Source organism: Melospiza georgiana, chromosome 12 (assembly GCF_028018845.1).
Source record: "Melospiza georgiana isolate bMelGeo1 chromosome 12, bMelGeo1.pri, whole genome shotgun sequence".
In the NCBI taxonomy this organism is placed as follows: domain Eukaryota; kingdom Metazoa; phylum Chordata; class Aves; order Passeriformes; family Passerellidae; genus Melospiza; species Melospiza georgiana.
This window is the reverse complement of record NC_080441.1, coordinates 9709742-9728174: the sequence shown is the minus strand read 5'-3', so window position 1 is coordinate 9728174 and position 18433 is coordinate 9709742. Positions and strand designations below refer to the sequence as shown.

Genomic DNA, 18433 nt, shown 5'->3' with positions numbered 1-18433 from the left:
CAGTTTTTACTTGGTGTAGCATAATGTGTTGCTATAACAAGAGGTAGCAGCATCAGTGAAGAAAGATAAATCCATCCAGTGAGGATGAAGACTTAAAGTTCTGTATGAGGTTCTTCAGTGTTTTATGCACTGACATTTCACAAGTAAATGTTGTATAGAAAAGTTTTAGAGAAAAGTTAAATGATATTATTAAGTTTAATTTTTGTATATATAGATTACAGTTTTAATTTATTTTTTTATCCACAGTCAAAGTATGATGAACTAAAAAAAGCTGAGAAAGGAAATAAACAGCAGCACAAAGTGCACAAATACATTACATCTTGTGAGTTGGTGATGGCTCCTGTTCATGAAGCTGTGATTTCTCTGCACCTCCCTAAAGTCTGGGATGACATCAGCCCTCAGTTTTATGCTACATTCTGGTCTTTAACAATGTATGACCTTGCTGTGCCGCACAGCAGCTATGACAGAGAAGTCAATAAACTTAAAGTCCAGATGAAAGCCATAGATGACAATCAGGAAATGGTATGTTGATATAATTTTGTGGTCCAATTTAAACTTTCTAGCCTTGAAAGAGTTTCTTTTCATGAAGTATTATGTTAAGCTTGTTTAGATCTGGGAAGTTTTGTCACCTGGTTCATCCATTCTGATTTGCCACATTAACATAATTGGGATTGACTTTGCTTCATAACTCCCATGTTTAAAGTACTAGTGACTCCACTAAGTGAAAATTACTGGAAAAGTTTCAGAAAGCAGTATCTTTTTCAGACACCTGTATCCATGGTTTGTCTGTTCACTGTAAACTATAGCCAGTGTTCATAAAATCAGTTGATTGTTAGAGCAGAACATTTTTGACTGAAAAGTTTTTGAAGTATTCTTTAGTATTACCAGGAACTCATTGCTCTTGTCTATAGCAAGTTTAGGTATAATACTAAATGAGTTATGCTGACATTTTATAGCCTCCAAATAAAAAGAAAAAAGAAAAAGAACGTTGCACAGCTCTGCAGGACAAGCTCCTTGAAGAGGAGAAGAAGCAGTTGGAGCATGTGCAGAGGGTTCTACAGAGACTGAAACTAGAGAAAGATAACTGGCTTCTGGCAAGTAAGTGTCTCTAAGGGAAATGATGTGGATGTTTTTGTAGTTGTCAGAACTTCCTTGCATAATACTCTTAATGTTTATTTGAAAATTTTATTTTTTGTACGTTGAGGTCTGTTACAGCAAAGTAAAATTTTAGTTAGAATGTAATATGTCTTTGCAAATGCTGAGTGATTGGTTTTCATGGAGAAAGTTTTTTGTTTCTTGTGATGTCAAGACCTTTTAAATTTTGCCCTAATTTAGAAAATAAGTTAGAGATTGAACAATTCATTGGAAACTTGTAATTGCAAGCTGGCTTGTACTTGCTAACTGCAGTTAGAATGCTGCTAAATTAATGTATTTGCTACAGGACAAAAAATGGGCATGTAAAGTCTCAATGGTTCGTTTGAGTTAACTTACTTTGAGTCCTGTGATTAGGAGCAACATGCCAGGGTTTGGGTGGTGGCATGAACTCTGTTCCAATGACAAGTGTTGTGCCAGCCTGACAGTCCGATGCAGTGAAACAGCATGCACATGTTTCATAGAGCACATATGCAGCAAGCAGAATCAAGTTTTTTCTCCTACAAAACATCTGTAATGTTTCATGTTGCTTGTGAACTCTGCTGGTATGGTTAATCTGAAATGTTTTTCTCTGGTCAGTTTTCTTCTCTGGATGAACTTTGAGTTTGTAACTGGAAGTAGTAGTTCGTCTGTCCCAAGAAGCCTAGCATAATCCAGTGGAAAAGAGTTTTGTTGTCCAACTCATGTAAGATCCATCCAACTGGTTTCATGAAGAAACACTGTTCCCTCTAAGTATTTAATGTACTGTAGCAAATGAACTACAAGAAATTACTGGATGAAAAGTTACTGCCTGATTAAAACTTGGTCTAGAGGTGACTTGGTAAATTTGTCTACTTAAAGAAGCACCTAAAAAAGTGTGTAGAAAATAATTTACATAGGTACACATGTAACTCTTTGTGGGGTACTGGGAATAACTTATTGTTGGCTCTTGTGCTTGGGCTTCAGCTGAGGGGTTTCCCAGCATTGAATCCAGAGGCAAGCTTACTATTTCAGCAGTTTGCCCATTAAAATAAATAATCTGTAATTGCACTACATGAGGAACTAGAAAAGCACATCCACTCTAGTAGTGGGGTTATTATTATTTTTTAAATTATTGACATTTAATTTATTTAAGACTGGCCTCCTGTCCAGTCTTTGTGTACCTTTGAGAACAGGTTAATTTTTGGCAGGGTAACCTGGTAGCTTTAGCAGTTGGAGAGTACCTCTTCAACTGGCTGTTGACTTGCTTTGTACACTTCGGAAGCAACACACACTTGATTGTCCTATGAACTGTGATTCCCTTGATAGATTTTTTTTTTTCTTTAGGCATCAAATGTTTGTTATAATCTTTGAGGGGTAGATACTAAAGTTAAAGTCAACATCAAGTTTTAACAGTCCTTTCTTGAGCAAGCTTTATTCCTCGAGCATTGCAAAATTGAAGCAATAAACCCCTGGGTATTACAACTTGGGGCCTGTGCAAAAGCACCAGTGGCCCTTGTGAGGATCATGACTGTTCTTCCTTTGAAGGCATTCACTTGCAGTCTTTAGTTCTGTACTTCCCTCTGACCTTGCCGTCACACTGTACATTCCTCTCACCTTGTTTTTATGCTCCTTGTTGCCATGGGACCAGTTTGGGTATGTGTTATGCTTTGAGTTTGCCAACCTGTGGTTGGTCAAACAGAAATGGGTGACTCTTGAACTTGATACAGTGCAATCTTTTACTCTGTGGTAGAATGAAACTTTCACAAAATGTGTGTGTATTGGGGTGGTGGTTTATTGAAGGCTATTCTTTAAATTCTTCTATGTGTTTGATTAATTGGAAAAATGATTGTTGATGGATTCTATAGAGGCACCATGTTCTTCAGTTTAGAAGGAGGCCAAACTGAAAGTCAGCCCCATGCAGAAAGATGAAAGGAGGTGTTCTAGGGAAATAGCAGGTGGTGTTTGCTTTGCTGCTGTGCACAATTTGAGCAGGTGAAGTTTACTAAAGCTTTCCTATAACCTGTTTTTAGCCCCATTGTGTGAAAGAAGAATTTTGCCAATAAGAAATTGGCACATCCACCCTGCTATTCTATCCCCACCCTCAAACAGTTGCACTTCTATTGACTTTTTCTGATCAATGCCAAGGATGTGTCTGAAATCAAACACCAGAGTATGGATCTGTCATACTGAACTTGGGAAGAGAGTAGTTGAATGATAAACATTAATTGGCTTTATTTTTCTTTCCTTTTTTCTCTTTTAAACTTTTGTTTTTTGAAGAATCTACCAAAAATGAGACTATCACCAAATTTTTGCAGTTGTGTATATTTCCTCGCTGCATTTTCTCGGCAATTGATGCAGTTTACTGTGCTCACTTTGTTGAACTGGTGCATCAGCAGAAAACACCCAATTTCTCCACACTTCTCTGCTATGACCGAGTAAGTAGCTACAATTGTGTGTTTAATTTCATCATTACCACTGCAGACATCCCAAATTAGAGTCTCCCCTGCCTCCCAAAATAGGTAAACAAGGTCCTGTGACAATCAGAGGTTCACTTTTGTACTTCACATCTTCTGATTAAAGCTTTCTTAAAGCTTCAGTGGTTTATTCATTTTAGCTGTGTGTTCCCTTCTGTGGAGCCAATTTTCTGATGCTTGTCTCCCACCAGCAACATCCTTGGGACCCTTCTGACCCTGGAAATGGTGCTACAGACAGTGGGCTTGTTTGTGTCGCTGCACCTGCTCAGATTTCATGTGTCCAAAAGGGCATTTCTACTCAAGTAGCCCTATCTGATGGACCTGTGTGGGCCAAGAAAAAACAAAACAACACTTTTTTGCATCAGCTTGGCTGGATGTTTACTTCTACCAGCTCAAATCATTATTAATTTGAAAATAAAACACTTATGGCAGCAAAGACACTTGAACTATCAGTGTGGCAGCAGCAGCTGTATGCTTGGATTCTGGGCTAAGTGTGAAGGACCAGCACTTAGGAAACAAACAATGTTTTATAAGCAGTCTCTGTTGTATTTGAAAAACAGCCTAATGGTGGTTTAGATGGGAGAAATTTATAATTTTTGTTGGGTTTTATGCTTTTGTAATTCAGTAATGTCATAGTAATGTTTTTTTGCTCTGTTCACAGGTTTTCTCTGATATTATATATACAGTTGCAAGTTGCACAGAAAATGAAGCCAGTAGATATGGCAGGTTTTTGTGCTGTATGCTGGAGACTGTGACCAGGTGGCACAGTGACAGAGTCATATATGAAAAGGTATAGGAATTGAATAAAATGAGTTTGCTCATTAGAGTATGTACTAACAATTTGTGTAGTTCAGCCCAGTAAAAATGGATTTAGTGTAACTCTTAGATTTAAAAACAGCATGATTGGATCTTTCTGATGGTATAATCATAAAATTGACTTGTATTTTACTATAATTCATGTAGTTTTGGTAGAAGTAATTTTGTATGGTGTTAAAAATATAATTAAATTATATTAGTAATGTATTTTTCTATTATAATATATATTCATATATATGATATAAATACCATTTAACTATAATATTAATTAATAATATAATTTGCTTAAAAAAACCTTTCCATTTGTGATTTTCACATAGCTTACCTTGAAGATAATTTAGGGAGCATATGGAAACTCTCCTAATACTCCTTGCACCAGCTAGTTAAATTATGAATAATCTTTTCTCTCACCCACAACTAAAATTTCAACATAAATTAGCTTAAAAAAAAAAAAAAGTCTTTTAAAGTGTGATTGTGTCTTGTTCTTTAGAGTTTAGGGTTTAGAATTACTGCCTTTTTTCCCAAAAAATAACTTTTTCCTATTTGTTGATGTGCATGTAGGAATGTGGCAACTATCCAGGCTTCCTAACTATATTACGAGCAACTGGATTTGACGGTGGAAATAAGGCTGATCAGTTGGATTATGAGAATTTTAGACACGTGGTACACAAATGGCACTATAAATTAACTAAGGTAAATAGAGATGCCAAAAAACCTTACGTTTTTTGAATGCTTTAAAAATATCCCCCAGCTTCATTAGATTTAATTTATGTTTTAGGCTTCTGTGCACTGTCTGGAAACAGGTGAATATACACATATCAGAAACATCCTGATTGTGCTGACCAAAATCCTTCCATGGTATCCAAAAGTGCTGAACCTGGGTCAAGCCTTGGAAAGAAGAGTACACAAGATATGTCAGGAAGAGAAAGAGAAGAGACCTGATCTATATGCATTGGCTATGGGGTAACAACAACTTATTTAAGAAAGTGGTTAAAAGTGGATCATGAAAGGCATCTAAAGACTCGGAACTGTTACAGTCCTAACATTTGATTTTTACCTTATCACAGAAGATTTCGCTATCCTGCATCTCGGTGCTGGCAGTGTGAATGAAAACATTCATTTTGTGCTGGATGATCACTAATTTCCTTTGCAAGACTCTAGGAAAACCCTTAAAATAGTAAAGATTTCTACTCACAAGAGCATAGCTTAATTTTAGAAAAATAATATAGCAGCAAGGAGATAGGAGGGATAGTAACAGGAAGAAAGCCAAGGGCTATTGCTGCAAGACTGTTTAGATATTGAAAGTGCATATGATTCTAAAATGCTTAGTTACATGTTACATCTTCCAGTGGTGAATGTGGAATCATCCTTGTGTGCCTGAGGGGCAGTTCAGGCTGCCCTAACAGTTTGAAGTTTTGTCAGCAGTCAGTTTGTTCTGTGTGTTTGACCAGGGGTGTGTGTGTGTGGTGGTGAGGAAGAGGGTGTGGAGGTAGGGCTGCTTCTGTGTCTAGTGGGTTTGTTTGTTTTTCTTTTTCTTTTGAGCTCATCAATATAGGGGGAAGAAACTGCGTATCAGTTAGGAAAAACTGTGAAATAAATAACAGATGAACTGTTAGATTAGATCCACATTTAAGATTCAACCCATGTTTTGCTTTGTGTTTGTGCATATTTAACAATCTGTGCGACTTGCAGCTATTCTGGACAGTTGAAAAGTAGGAAGCCTTTCATGATACCTGAAAATGAATTTCACCACAAAGACCCACCTGCCAGGAATGCTGTACCTGCAACAGTACAAAATGGGCCAGGTGGTGCTGGGATGCCTACGTCTCTCACAATAAATACAGTTAGACTGGAAGAGGGCACTACTGAGGAGACTGGTAAACACAACTATGATTATTATATATTTATTTTTTAATAAAATTTTTCTAACATTACAGGCTTCTCTCAAAATTTGCCTCATTAAGCTAAAAAGAAAAAAATATAAATGTGATGCTAAATGGTATCAGTGTGTGTTCTTTATTTTTATTTGGTTTTGGGGGAGAGGATCTGCTGCCTATTTTAGCTGTTAGCTATGCATGACCTGACATGAATATGCTCAGCTACTTGTTGTATTTTTACCAGTAGGTTATAGATTAATTTGTTGAAATAGAGCTGTTCTTTCTTTTTTTAAGCAGATAAACTAAAGGAGAAGTCTCAGGGTGTGGTGAAAGTTATTAATAAAACTGTCAACGCTACACCGAAGGTGACGACAAGCAATGGAAACAGTGCATCTAATAGGTGAGAAAAACTATTCTGTCACATTCTCTATTTTCTTCCTTCCAAGCCACAGAAATACACTTGGAAATGACTTGCCTTTTCATTTTACTTCTGGGTTTTGTGTAAATAGTTCCCATTTCTTTAAAGTTTAAAAAATGACATTATTTCTTTCAAAATATGCAGTTTTATTGATAAATACATTTCATTTTAGCTACAAAAGATAAATGAGAACATTTCCTTGTTGCTATTCTGATAAAGAACTGTACATCTTACAGTGTCTGCTCCAGGAAATTCTGTCAAACATTCAGAAGTAAAACTTCTGTGATAAAGCTAGAGCTCTGTTTTGTATCTATGCTAATTGGCCATTTTATTTTTGATGCAGCAAAATTATTAAAGAGAAAGATGATAAAGAAAAAAGCGGGAAGGAAAAAGATAAAGAAAAGAAAGACAAGACTCCAGCTGCCACTCCGGAGATGAAGGCACTTGGGAAAGATGGGAAAGATAAACCAAAGGAAGAACGGGCTAACAAAGAGGAGAAAGCAAGAGAGATCAAGGAGAAAACACCAAAATCTGACAAAGAGAAGGAAAAGGTGAAGAAAGAAGAAAAAGCTTCAAAAGAAGAAAAGTCCAAGACGGTTGTTACCATCATTGAGTCAAAGTCAACTGCAGAGAAGGAGAGAGAAAAGGAGCCATCCAGAGAAAGAGATCTAGCAAAGGAAATGAAATCCAAGGAAAATGCTAAAGGAGGAGAAAAGGTGCCAGTAGCTGGGTCCTTGAAGTCACCTGTTCCCCGATCAGAAACATCAGAATCTGAAAGGGGTAAGCTTGAATATTTAGTTTCTGTTCTTATCTAGGAAAATAGAATATGTCACTTGAAAATCACTGAATGGCAAAAAATGCTAGAGAAGTTGAAGAGACTCATTACATAATAAGTAAGATTTTGGCACTGGCATTTCAATACAGTCAATAGCTAAAGGAGGTGGTCAGAATATCTCCAAAAGGCAAACTATGGGAATGTGTGAACTTCACATATCTCCAGTGAATGCTTGTTCTCCCAAAGCTTGCCATTTTTTTAATGCAAGTGTAAATGTTCTTCTGTTGAAATATGTTAGTATAACTTTGACCATGCAAGTTTTGCAAAAGTGTAATGCAAAACCTTTGTGTGTACTTTGAGAGATTCATGACAACCTTTGAATTGGAAGAAAACAAGGAAAGTGAAAGATAGGCCTTTGCATCCTTAAAGGATTTGCTCGCTCTTAATGTAAGAGGGGACCAATAAAGCTTTCTATATCCTTCTTAAGTTATTATTTGAGGTTGATGTGGAATTTTATATTTGTTCTGCTTAGGGCAAACACCATAAGGGAGGGCTATAATGCTTTTCATAGGGTTCACCTGTTCAGGGTCTTCATAGAAATCCTGAAATTCAGATGCTGACTTCTATAAAATGGAAGTTTAGAGTGAGCATAATTTTGCAGCAGTTTGTTCATGTCATGCTTCTGCTGCAAACTTTCATAAAGATGGTCATTGTGTGCTGCTAACTGTAGGTAGCTTAAGGAAAACAAAATTCTCATAGTGGTAAGAAATCTAGCTCTAATTATGTTGGTACTTCAGAAAGTTATATTATTTGATTCTCAGACTCTTTGAACTATTTTAATAATAATGCTATTGTTGTGTTCTTTCCTCAGAACAAAAACGCCGCAAAGTTGATACACATTCTTCTCCGTCACATTCCTCAACAGTAAAGGTTAGTATAGCCTGAGGAAGGCAGCACCCATGTTAGGCTCACGAGTTTGGGATGCCAGTATTCGACTTCCTTCAAGTTTTGTGCCAAGTATACACTGGAACCACTGGAGGTTTTATGTTGCATTAGAAAATGCATTCCTTTTCTTTATTGGCGGACTGTCTTTTTTTCTATAAAAATATTTTTTAATTAACCAAAATAATGCTTCAAGGACCTAGCACAAATTTTGTAAAATAGTGTTTGGAAATTTCAAGAGAATTTTTACACAGAAGTGCCTCATTGCTTTAAGCAGTCAGTTTTTTTGGAGTGCAATGGTAGCTACAAGCAAACGAGTCTTTGCAACAGAGTGGAGCATATTTTTCTGCACTTCTTTGAAGAATCTATAGCACTGAAGATTCCTGGATGATACGGGATGTACGATACCTCTGAATTCATCAGGCTTCTTGATGAGCATCATACCGATATGTGCCTTCTAAGGAGGAGTCTTGAAAGGAGTTCCATTTTAAAGTCTCCTTGGTGATCAGTTCTCCTGTAGTTGTGTATATTCAGTGCGCATGCAGCTTCTGTTGTACCTTCCCTTCGAGGTTTGTTTATTTCCAATGGGTTCCCACCATGTTGAGCCCTGCGTTACGATAAAACCAGATGTGGCCACCAAGCCTCCTACCCAGCAAAGAGAAACCCCAAGCACTCAAGCGCAGCACAAAACCATGGGCGTAGCCTACTTGAAGACTCAGGGTAGCCATTCCTTGCTCCATATTTTATTATTTCTAAACCATCTATGTTCATGGAATCTTTGAATTTGCAGTACGTTGAACATTTAAAACTGTAAGTTACCAATACTTCATCAAGAGCACTGTGATGGATTATGTGGGTCTTTAAACTTCACCATCTTACCAACTTTAGAACAAGCTCTTCTCTTTTTTCTTTTTTTTTTTCAAAGTACATCTTTTTCTATGTAAGATTTACTTGAAATAATTTAACTTAATTTTGGAGAATTCAAATAGCTTTTACTAGTTTTGAGGAAACAGGTGACAGTGATAACTACTCAATTATGACATTTTTTATAAATAGCAGCATAAGGTCATTCTAGAGTGACTTCTACCACATTTAACTGAAAGTGGAGAAGATACAGGTTTACAAGTATTTTAAACCTGTTTCACCTCTTGTTCAGCTAAATTTAGAGTTGACTACTTTTTCTTTGTATTTTTGTCTAGCCAGGAGAGTGTGTTTTCACTGTTTTAGGAAGAATTAGATGTAGACTTATTTTATAGTTTATTTAATAGCAAAGTCTAGAGAATAGATAAGGACTGTCTTTTCCCCCCCCCACTTTCTTTTTAAAAAGTATTTCAGTTTCTAGCTTTATTCAAAGTATGGTATTAACATAAGATTTATTCCAGAAGGAGTAGCTGTTTTTTGTTTCAAGGGCATGGCCGTGCTTCCCAAAGTCCCTCTGGTTTCTGAAAACTATTCCAGCTCATGTGTCATCTCCGTTCATTTTCTACAGGACAACCTCAACGAACTCAAGGAATCTTCAGCAAAGGTTTGAATCTTTTAGAAACCAGCCAAGTTTATTTTCATGTTTTGTTGCAGAGAGGTTATCTTTTGCTCTTGTGGCAAACTCCCATCAGAAATTCAAATTCCATTTCAGTAAATACTAGCATAGTAATAGAGGGATGGAGTTTTTTGTCCTGCTGTGTAAATCCTCTGTACAAGAGAGATGATTGATAATGTAAAAGCAACATAACAAAAATCCCCTGAATTTACCTTTCTGTCAATATTTTGAAGAGATGTCTATCAGTGTCTCTTCTATTCCTCTCTAAAACTTTTGCATACACAGGAATGTCCTTATGATTAAGCCATTTGTTTGGCTGAAGAGCTAACAGAATAGCTAAAATAGTTCTTAGAATTGTTTGAGGGGTTTTGAATATACCCATTAAAGAACAGCAGTTAGTTAAAGAATATTTGACATGCCTCTGGAATATTGATACTCTTTCCCCCCTTACAACTGTATTCATGTTCTAGTACTACAGTATTGTTTCTCTAAGCATCAGAGACAGCCTGAATTATCATCTTTGTGTATTTGCTTCCTGTAAATTCACTTCAGTTTCATTACCTTAGGAGAAGGGATACTAAAGAATGCTCTCAGGAGTTCATAGAATCAGATTCCCAGGTTGGAAGAGACTTCAAAGATCAGCTAGTCCAGGCTTCTTGGCAAAAATGTGGTATAGGCAGGCTGGCCCAGCACCCTGTGTAGCCACATCATACAAGTGTCCAGTGTTGGGGAATCCATCCCTTCCCTGAGGAGATACTCCAGTGGCTGATTGTTCTTGGTGTGAAGTGTTTCCCTCTTGCGTCCAGTTGGAATCTTCCCAGGAGTAACTTGTATCCATTACCCATTATTTTTCCATGTTAAAAGGATATCTCCCTTGGTAGCCACCCTTTAAAGACTGGGACGTGGTGCTGAGGTCTCCCCTAAACCTTCTCATGGCTGAGCAAACCCTGCTCACCCTGCCTTCCCTCTCAGGTCAGGCTTCCCAAGCCTTGGATCAGCCTTTGTGACCCCTCTGTGACCCTTCTGACCCACCTCTAGCCTGTCCACATCCTTCTTGTGCAGCAGGGACCTGAACTGAGCAGGATGTTCTGGGTGTGGCCTACCAGCCCTGGGAATATTGTATTTCAGACAGACTCTGTCACTATTTTGTTACTCTTTTTAGAACTCAAACACATTGTAACTGTGGTGCAGTAACAGTCACAGGCACTGCACACCTGCTGATACATCAGGGGATGTGACAAATCTTCTAAAGTTGCTGTTAAAGTCTTTGGTTACATAATCAGAACCAGTGTGTAACTAAACAGCACAAAGGTTTATCCCTGGGAAAATGCTGACCATTTGGACTTATTGGATACTTTTTGGGTTTACCTAGGATTACTTATATACACCTAATTTAAAAATGTTCTATAGATTTCCATGTTCTGTATTTACACTGTTGTTTTAGTTGCATTTATCTTTGTGCAAAGTGTTCAGAACACTTTGTACATTTTAAATCAAAATAGCTGTGACCCTTTAATGGACACTTGCAGGTGGATTTTTTGTTTTTAATTGAATCTTTCCAATACCAACTGTATCTGATTATGGGGATAGTGTATATGGGAAACATCCTTTAGTCTTACCATTGAAGAAACTACAGTGTCTGTAGATTGAATCCAGATACATTTATAAATGATCAACATATCTTGTATATGTAACTCTTTTTAATTAGAAAAGTATAGTATTTCTCTTGAGCTTGCCTCTGCCTGAAGGGTGGTGTATGAGAATCTGTAAAACCTCACTTTTCCCTTCCTTACTGCATGAGTCAAGATTCAGTTGGTTAATTGAATTTTTGCTTATGTTTTCATTCCTTAAGCAAAAGTTTTATTTAGAAGTATTTATTTTACTTATTAGCACATTGATTTAATTAAGCAGGCAGTGGAACTGTTTGTAATCAAATTAACAGCAAACAGCTTTATTTTTCTAGTTAATTTGAAAAGTTATGTTTTAGAATTAACTGTAATGTGTTTGTGTAGACTTAGCTGGAAGTGTATTGCAGTTGTGTGACCTTTTAATGGATTTATTCTTTAGGTGTTTGGGAAACTGGGGGGGTGTCCAACCCATTCCTTCCTTTTCTAAATGTTCTTTTCTAATCTTTCTCACTTTATGAACTAATCTTCACTCTTCAGTGCTGTTCTAACAGACTTAAAGCAGTTAAAGCAGACTTAAAGCAGTTCATGCCAATGTTCCCTGTACATGGTGTAAGACAAGTTAAATGTTCTTTACTTCCATGTACTTATTTGGGGAAGGGATGGGATGTTCAGATGCCTATAAGATTTATGAGTTCAGTTTCCACTAAAAGTTAAAAGTCTAGTGCTGTTGTCTGCTTACAGACTTTCTTTATTCTGACTTTGCTCAGTTTCTGGAGCCAGACAATGGAAATACTGGTTTACGCTGCAGGTTATAAAATAAATGGTGCCAGACTTGTGTTAGGGTTTGTTTTTTCCTTGCTTTGGTATTTGTCCAAGTTACAAACCACACCAAAGCAACCAAAATCTGATGTGTCATCAGCTGGCAGCAAGTTGATAAAGTCTTTCTGGTAAAGGTGAGGTAGAATGGATGTAGTTTTCCAAAACTCTGCTTTGGAATGGTAGAGGAGCAGTGGAATCTGTCAGGAACAGCCATGAGAACACAAGAAATGGAATAGGAGAAAGCAGAGCCATGATGTTCTTTTTTTCCCTCTGGAAAGCAGCTCTAGAGACAACTGAATGGGGCTGTTTAGAGAAAACACATTTGCGTGTCATTGTCAGCAAAGAAGAGAGCAGGAATAAATTTACCTGTGGAATGGCATTGTAAGAAATTGAATAAGAAAAGAGGAGTGAGCAAAAAGCAAAAAGAAATACCTAGTGCAAGAAGTATTGAAGGTTCAGTCTCTTGTAGGAGAATAAAATTCCAGTGAAATAAAAGGAAAGAGGCCTAAATTTTGTCAGTGTGACATTTAACATAGAGTCACTAACATCAGGTTTTGGTAAGTTAAACATTTACTGAAACTGGAGAAGGATGTGATTAATTTTGAAAATTGAAACACTGATTGGTTTGGTTCAAGTGTTATCTTGATTGTTTTAATTAGTCTTCCACTTCCCTCTTTTGTTGGTGTCCTTTTAAGTAGGGTGTCTCTCTAAAAAGAAATACAGAGCACATTTTAGTAGAGATGTTTATGTCCCCAAATAAAATTGTTAACTTGTGAAACTGGGGAAAGAATGAAGTATACTGATTTAAATCTGTGCGCTGGTGTAACTTAAATACCAAGGGAAGTTGTTTTAATTTAAAATGTGTTCTTAATACTTTTTAGATCTAACTATGTAATTGTTTGGAAAAAGACAAGTATAATTACTGTAATGTATCCATATTTATAATAACAGATGTACTGCCTTTTTTATGGAGCTTACCAGAATTGGTTAGAAGAGATAGTGGAATAACAATCTGGAACATATTAGAGAAACTAACAATTATTTTCTATGTTTAGCTGTTTTTCTCATTTGAAGGTTAGAAATTAGATTAAAAGACATTATTCAAAGTATTGTCCTAAATACTTTGTTGATAAGATTATTCTTTATAAATGAATTATAGCTTGTTTAAGCAGCTGATTCTATTCATTCCTCCTGGGCAAGACTGCAGGTGTTAACTTAGTCCAGTAACCTCCATATCCTATTTCTTTAGCCCTGTGTCTGATTTGTGTTCTTGCATCCAACAGTCCTGGTGAACAGTGTTGTGTGTATTTAATATAAATGTTTCAGTTAAGAAGAAATATTCTTGAATTGAGTAAATTGAGTAAATAAACTGTAGGTTAAATTATAGATTATGAGTTTGAACATCTCTTCAATCACTCTTTGTTTTGTTAATAAAGTATTTATGTTTAATATTTGAGCTAGGTCTGATATGTTAGAATAAGATTTCTTTTTATTTACATGTCTAGGAATACACATTAATATTTGGTGATGTTGCCTTAATTTAACAGCACTACATAAACCACACTACTCCAACACTGTCCAAGAGTAAGGAGAGAGAAGTGGAGAAGAAAGATTTGGACAAGTCAAGGGAGAGATCGAGAGAGAGAGAGAAGAAAGATGAAAAGGACAGGAAAGATCGAAAAAGGGTTGGTGGCATTTTTAATGAACTGGTTTAGACAGTTGGTTTGTCCTTGGAAAGCTTTCTGTTGCAAGCCCTTGCAGTAATCATTGGCTGTCCAGCCCATTTGAGCAGAGTGATCTGTATCAGAGGTGCCTTTTTTGTTCTGTTACTCTTTCAAGGGTTGGTTTGCAGTAATGTTTTCAAACCTCTGCTCCCTCCAAACTGATCTCCAGAAACTTCACACGAGATGTAACAGCTCGGTTTCATTCTAAATATTCAAAAATTAGTTCTCCAAAGTAAGAATACAAGTAGGTGCTAATTCAGGAGTGTGTTGTAGTCTGCTAACATCTGCATAATTGTATTTGGTGCCAGGATCATTCAAACAGTGACCGAGAGGTACCCCAGGATTCAACTAAACGACGCAAAGAGGAAAATGGCACAAGTATGTATTCTACTTTTTGTGTGAGTGTTTGTCAGGCTTTACTTGTTGTGAATTACAACTTTGTGTTCTGTTTTTAGCTGGTTCTTCAAAACATAGCAAAAGTGAAAGTCCTTCTGATTCCCCTCGCTTAAATGAAAAAGAGAAGGAGAAAAACAAATCAAAATCTTCAGGAAAAGAGAAAGGTGATTCAATCAAGGCAGAAAAGATGGAGAAGAGCTCCTCTGGTAGCAAAAAGGTAAAATAAATTCTTCTCTTGTTTATTTGTTGTTGCTGACAGAACATGCTGATATTTTTTTCCTAAAACCTATTGCTGCTTTATAGCCTAAATTTAAAAGATGTGCTGTGAATGTGTAAGAAAATGCTCCTGAAACTTTTGGGATCTTGTGACTTTAACTATCTCAGCAGTCACTCCCAGCAGGAGCAGGATAGTTTGGAGGACTAATTCATTTTGGCAGTAACTAGGAAGATTCAGAACTTACAGGTTCTGAATAATTTAAAATATTTGCAGACTGCTCTTAACTTACATATAAACTAGCCTGTAATTCAGATTTCCACATGCATGTGTCAGCACAGCTTCTTTTGGCAAAAGCAGGTGTGTTGCAGTTATATTTATATTCACCAAACTGTGGTTCCCTCTTGCAGCTCTGCTGCTGGCACTAACCAGGGAACTGGATAAGAAAGATAAAATAATCTCAGAAATCACAGAAGCTGAGTACTGTCATTTTGAGTGATGATTTTTTTTTTAGCTGTGTTCACTTATAATGTTAAATGTTAGAGTCTTCCTAAATGTCCTGTACAGTGGGTACCATAATAAGCTATTTCCCATATGTGTATTTTTAAAGGAATCAAGACATGATAAAGAAAAAGCAGAGAAGAAAGAAAAGCGGGACAGTACCGGGGGGAAAGAAGAAAAGAAACAATATCCTTTTAAACATTGATATTTCAGAAAATTTCTGCAAATGAGCTTCCTTTTGTTATATGTAGCACAATACTTATTTTTTTCCTTAACAATGAATTTACTCATAAATCATCAGACAAACATAGATAATGAAGATTCTTTCAGGAAAGGTAAAAATATTTGTTATTTAATGTCTTTGATTTGGTATCTCCCATGGGCCCAGTTGACTGGTAATGGATATACAGACAAAACAGCCTAAAATCAGCCAGGGTGGTTGGGTGGTGTTTTGGGAGGTTTTTGGTTGTGTTGTGGGGATTTTTTTTATTTTTGATTGGTGTTTCATGTTTGGGGGTTTTTGTGGGTATGGGTGGTTTTGGCTTGAGTTTTTAAAATAGTATTTTTATTTATATTTTTAAAATATTATTAGTATTTTAAATTTTTATTACTGCTTGAGAAGAAAAATATTTCCCTGTCATCATCACAGAGATGATACAGATGCTCAGATTATTATTTTTGGGGGTGGGGGGTGAAGATGAGGCAGACAATGTGGTGTGTCAGCAGTGGTTGGTGGTGTTGCATCTTTGTTGCTTTTTCCAAGAAAAGTTACCATACAAAAGCAGAGGTGGATTTATGTAATTCTGATAATCATCAACCCTGATAATCTATGTGTTACTGGCAAAATCTTGCCTAATCTGTAGCAAACTTAAGTTTTGTATCTTCATCTTACTTCAACAAAAGCAGTAGCTTTTAAACCACAGTGCTACCTGATGCAGTTGGTCAGCTGATTGTCCCTGCATAATCTTTTATCTGGTCTGATCTGAGGAGCAGGATAAAGGAAAACTTTGGCATGAAAACATGGACTATTTAAAGAAAGAAAAGAAGCTTTGGAGTATTTTCAGTAACCCTTATTCAGACTGGATCTTCTGGAGAAATCAATTGTTCGTTGTAGTTGATGGGGCTCTGAATGGCTGGGGCTTTTTTCAGACCTGTGGAGCTATGTGGGCACTTAAATTTTGTTAAATTTGGCACTTAAAATTTGTTTTATGGTTATGAGGATAAGCATTTTTTCTCTTCTTTGAAAAGAGAAAAATTGAGCCATTGAAATAATGAAAGATACTTCTGTGAATATTTTGTAAACTGAAAATTATGAACATTCTCTGGGAAGAATTTGCTGGAATTTTCTTGAGTCTTTGTCCTTCATAGCTGTTACTGTCTGATCACTGTAGAGGAATCCCAGCTTTTTCCCTCTTCTTTTAAATGCTACTTTGGAACAGAAGGAAAAAGGCAGTCTTGGTAAATGAAGTTCACCACTGAGCACTTACAGCTTCTTTAATAATGAAATACGAACTTTTGTCTTGACTAGCAATTCAATATATAGTGGGGATTTAAGGATATAAAGTCATTAGTTAAAAAAGCACAACTATGTTCTGCTGAGTGTAAATAACAAGTGCTCAGGTAAATGTCAGTTGTACTGTGGAATTCACATCCAGCTGTGTAATGGTTGGAGCTTCTGGCCTGGAGCACTGACAGCACCCCACTGTGTGCATAGTCAAGTATGAAAAAGTGCTTTGTGTAGCAGCACAGTTGTGGAATCTCATCCTGTGCTCCTGTTAAATCTTTGATACCATTCTCCCTAATGTGCAATGTCTGATTGGCTGCATTTATTTCTTGCCTAATTTAGAGACAATAAGATTTTGAGGGGATTGCACTTCTAAAGGAGTTTCTACCCTCACAAGTGACTACTTGTTTGCTATTTGTATGTTTAAATTAGCATTTCACTACTTACAGGGCAGTGTTCACAGTAATGTACTTCTTGCTGTGGAATGAGCCAGAGTTAGGGAATGATAAAAATTTTATTTTATTTCTCATTCTTTGAGTTGTGAATGGAATAAAATGTGAAGTTGTGAGATCAGTGTTCATTTGAACATCTAATTCTAATTATGTACACCTTTGTTGCAGGTGACATTGAAATGGAAAGATACCCAGCTGTGACCAGAAGTGTATTTTCCAGAGTATAGATTGCACAGAAAATTGTGAATGAAGAGGACCCATCTGCATCTCCTTAAATTATTCAGTTCTCTGCTTTATTTCCCCATGCTAAGGACTTAATTGTTAAGTTGTACATTACTGTATTTTTAACTTGTTGCTTAGTTTCTTATACATTTATTTTCAGTACCTGGCTGAAAGTGTTACCTATTCCATATTTTAGCACAATGTGCTGCAAACAAACAGTTGCCATAGTGCAAATGAGGTTTCATGTGTACATAGTTCCACTTCAGTTTGTCGAAAATACTGCCTGAGTGTAGTAATTCTTTCAATTTGAAATTGCATTCTTTTAGATGTTTGAAAACCACAAATAAACAGTTATTGAACCTTTTTGGATTTACCTCATTTAAACTCAGTTTTTATTTATTACTTGGCCTGTTTTTAATATCGGTAACTAAAAAAAAAAAAACAAAGTTAAGTGGGAGCACTGTTTTCATGCAATGCTTAGGGAATATTTGTATATTGTGTATAACGTTGACTTGTTTAAAAAAACAATGAATGAACCCTGTCCCATCCCAACCTAAACCTGTGCTCAGTTGTCCCTTGTCACACCTTTTGTTTGTCATGTTGTTTTTAGATTGATTGGAAACGCTCTCTTCAAAACTGAAATAAATTAAGTTTCAGTTACAGCTACAGGAGCTTTGTATTGCTGAACTTTAGTCTGAAAATTTCACAATGACATTTTTAAAAAAAGGAAAAAAAAAGAATTTTTTTATCTGCTAAATTCTACCAGTGTAACCTTTTTTCTAAATAAACAATAGTTTTCTCAATGGGTCGTAAATCATTCTCTTGTGTGGTCACTTTATTACTTCTCTGGATTATGAAAATTGGATGTTAGTTGGAATCAGGGTGGGGATGGTTCCTGTCCCTCTGTCCCTGCCCTGTTTTAGATGCCAAGGGCTGGTTGTGGACTGTGGTGCCTGCTGTGAAGGCGCAGATGTGCTGCCCTTCTCCAGTGGTTTCCAGGAGCTCTGGGTTTGCCTTCCTG

At 36.5% G+C, this 18433-nt stretch overlaps 1 protein-coding gene across 2 annotated transcripts in view; it reads left to right on the top strand.

The window, feature by feature from the left end:
* The window catches only part of THOC2 (THO complex subunit 2), a 47872-nt gene extending 29657 nt beyond the window's left edge, over positions 1-18215 (top strand). The window contains exons 23-39 of one of the 2 annotated variants that reach the window (XM_058033006.1): positions 247-522; positions 957-1098; positions 3391-3548; positions 4249-4377; positions 4965-5096; positions 5182-5366; positions 6096-6280; positions 6578-6680; positions 7042-7478; positions 8345-8403; positions 9905-9940; positions 13947-14084; positions 14432-14501; positions 14579-14736; positions 15344-15420; positions 15522-15569; positions 17359-18215. In XM_058033006.1, the coding sequence (XP_057888989.1) occupies positions 247-522; positions 957-1098; positions 3391-3548; positions 4249-4377; positions 4965-5096; positions 5182-5366; positions 6096-6280; positions 6578-6680; positions 7042-7478; positions 8345-8403; positions 9905-9940; positions 13947-14084; positions 14432-14501; positions 14579-14736; positions 15344-15420; positions 15522-15549 (2313 nt within the window). In that variant the 3' untranslated portion in view covers positions 15550-15569; positions 17359-18215. Of the gene's footprint in view, positions 1-246; positions 523-956; positions 1099-3390; positions 3549-4248; positions 4378-4964; positions 5097-5181; positions 5367-6095; positions 6281-6574; positions 6681-7041; positions 7479-8344; positions 8404-9904; positions 9941-13946; positions 14085-14431; positions 14502-14578; positions 14737-15343; positions 15421-15521; positions 15570-17358 lie in introns of both variants that reach the window. The other variant, XM_058033005.1, reaches the window with a different exon arrangement.
* Positions 18216-18433: the final 218 nt, after the last annotated feature.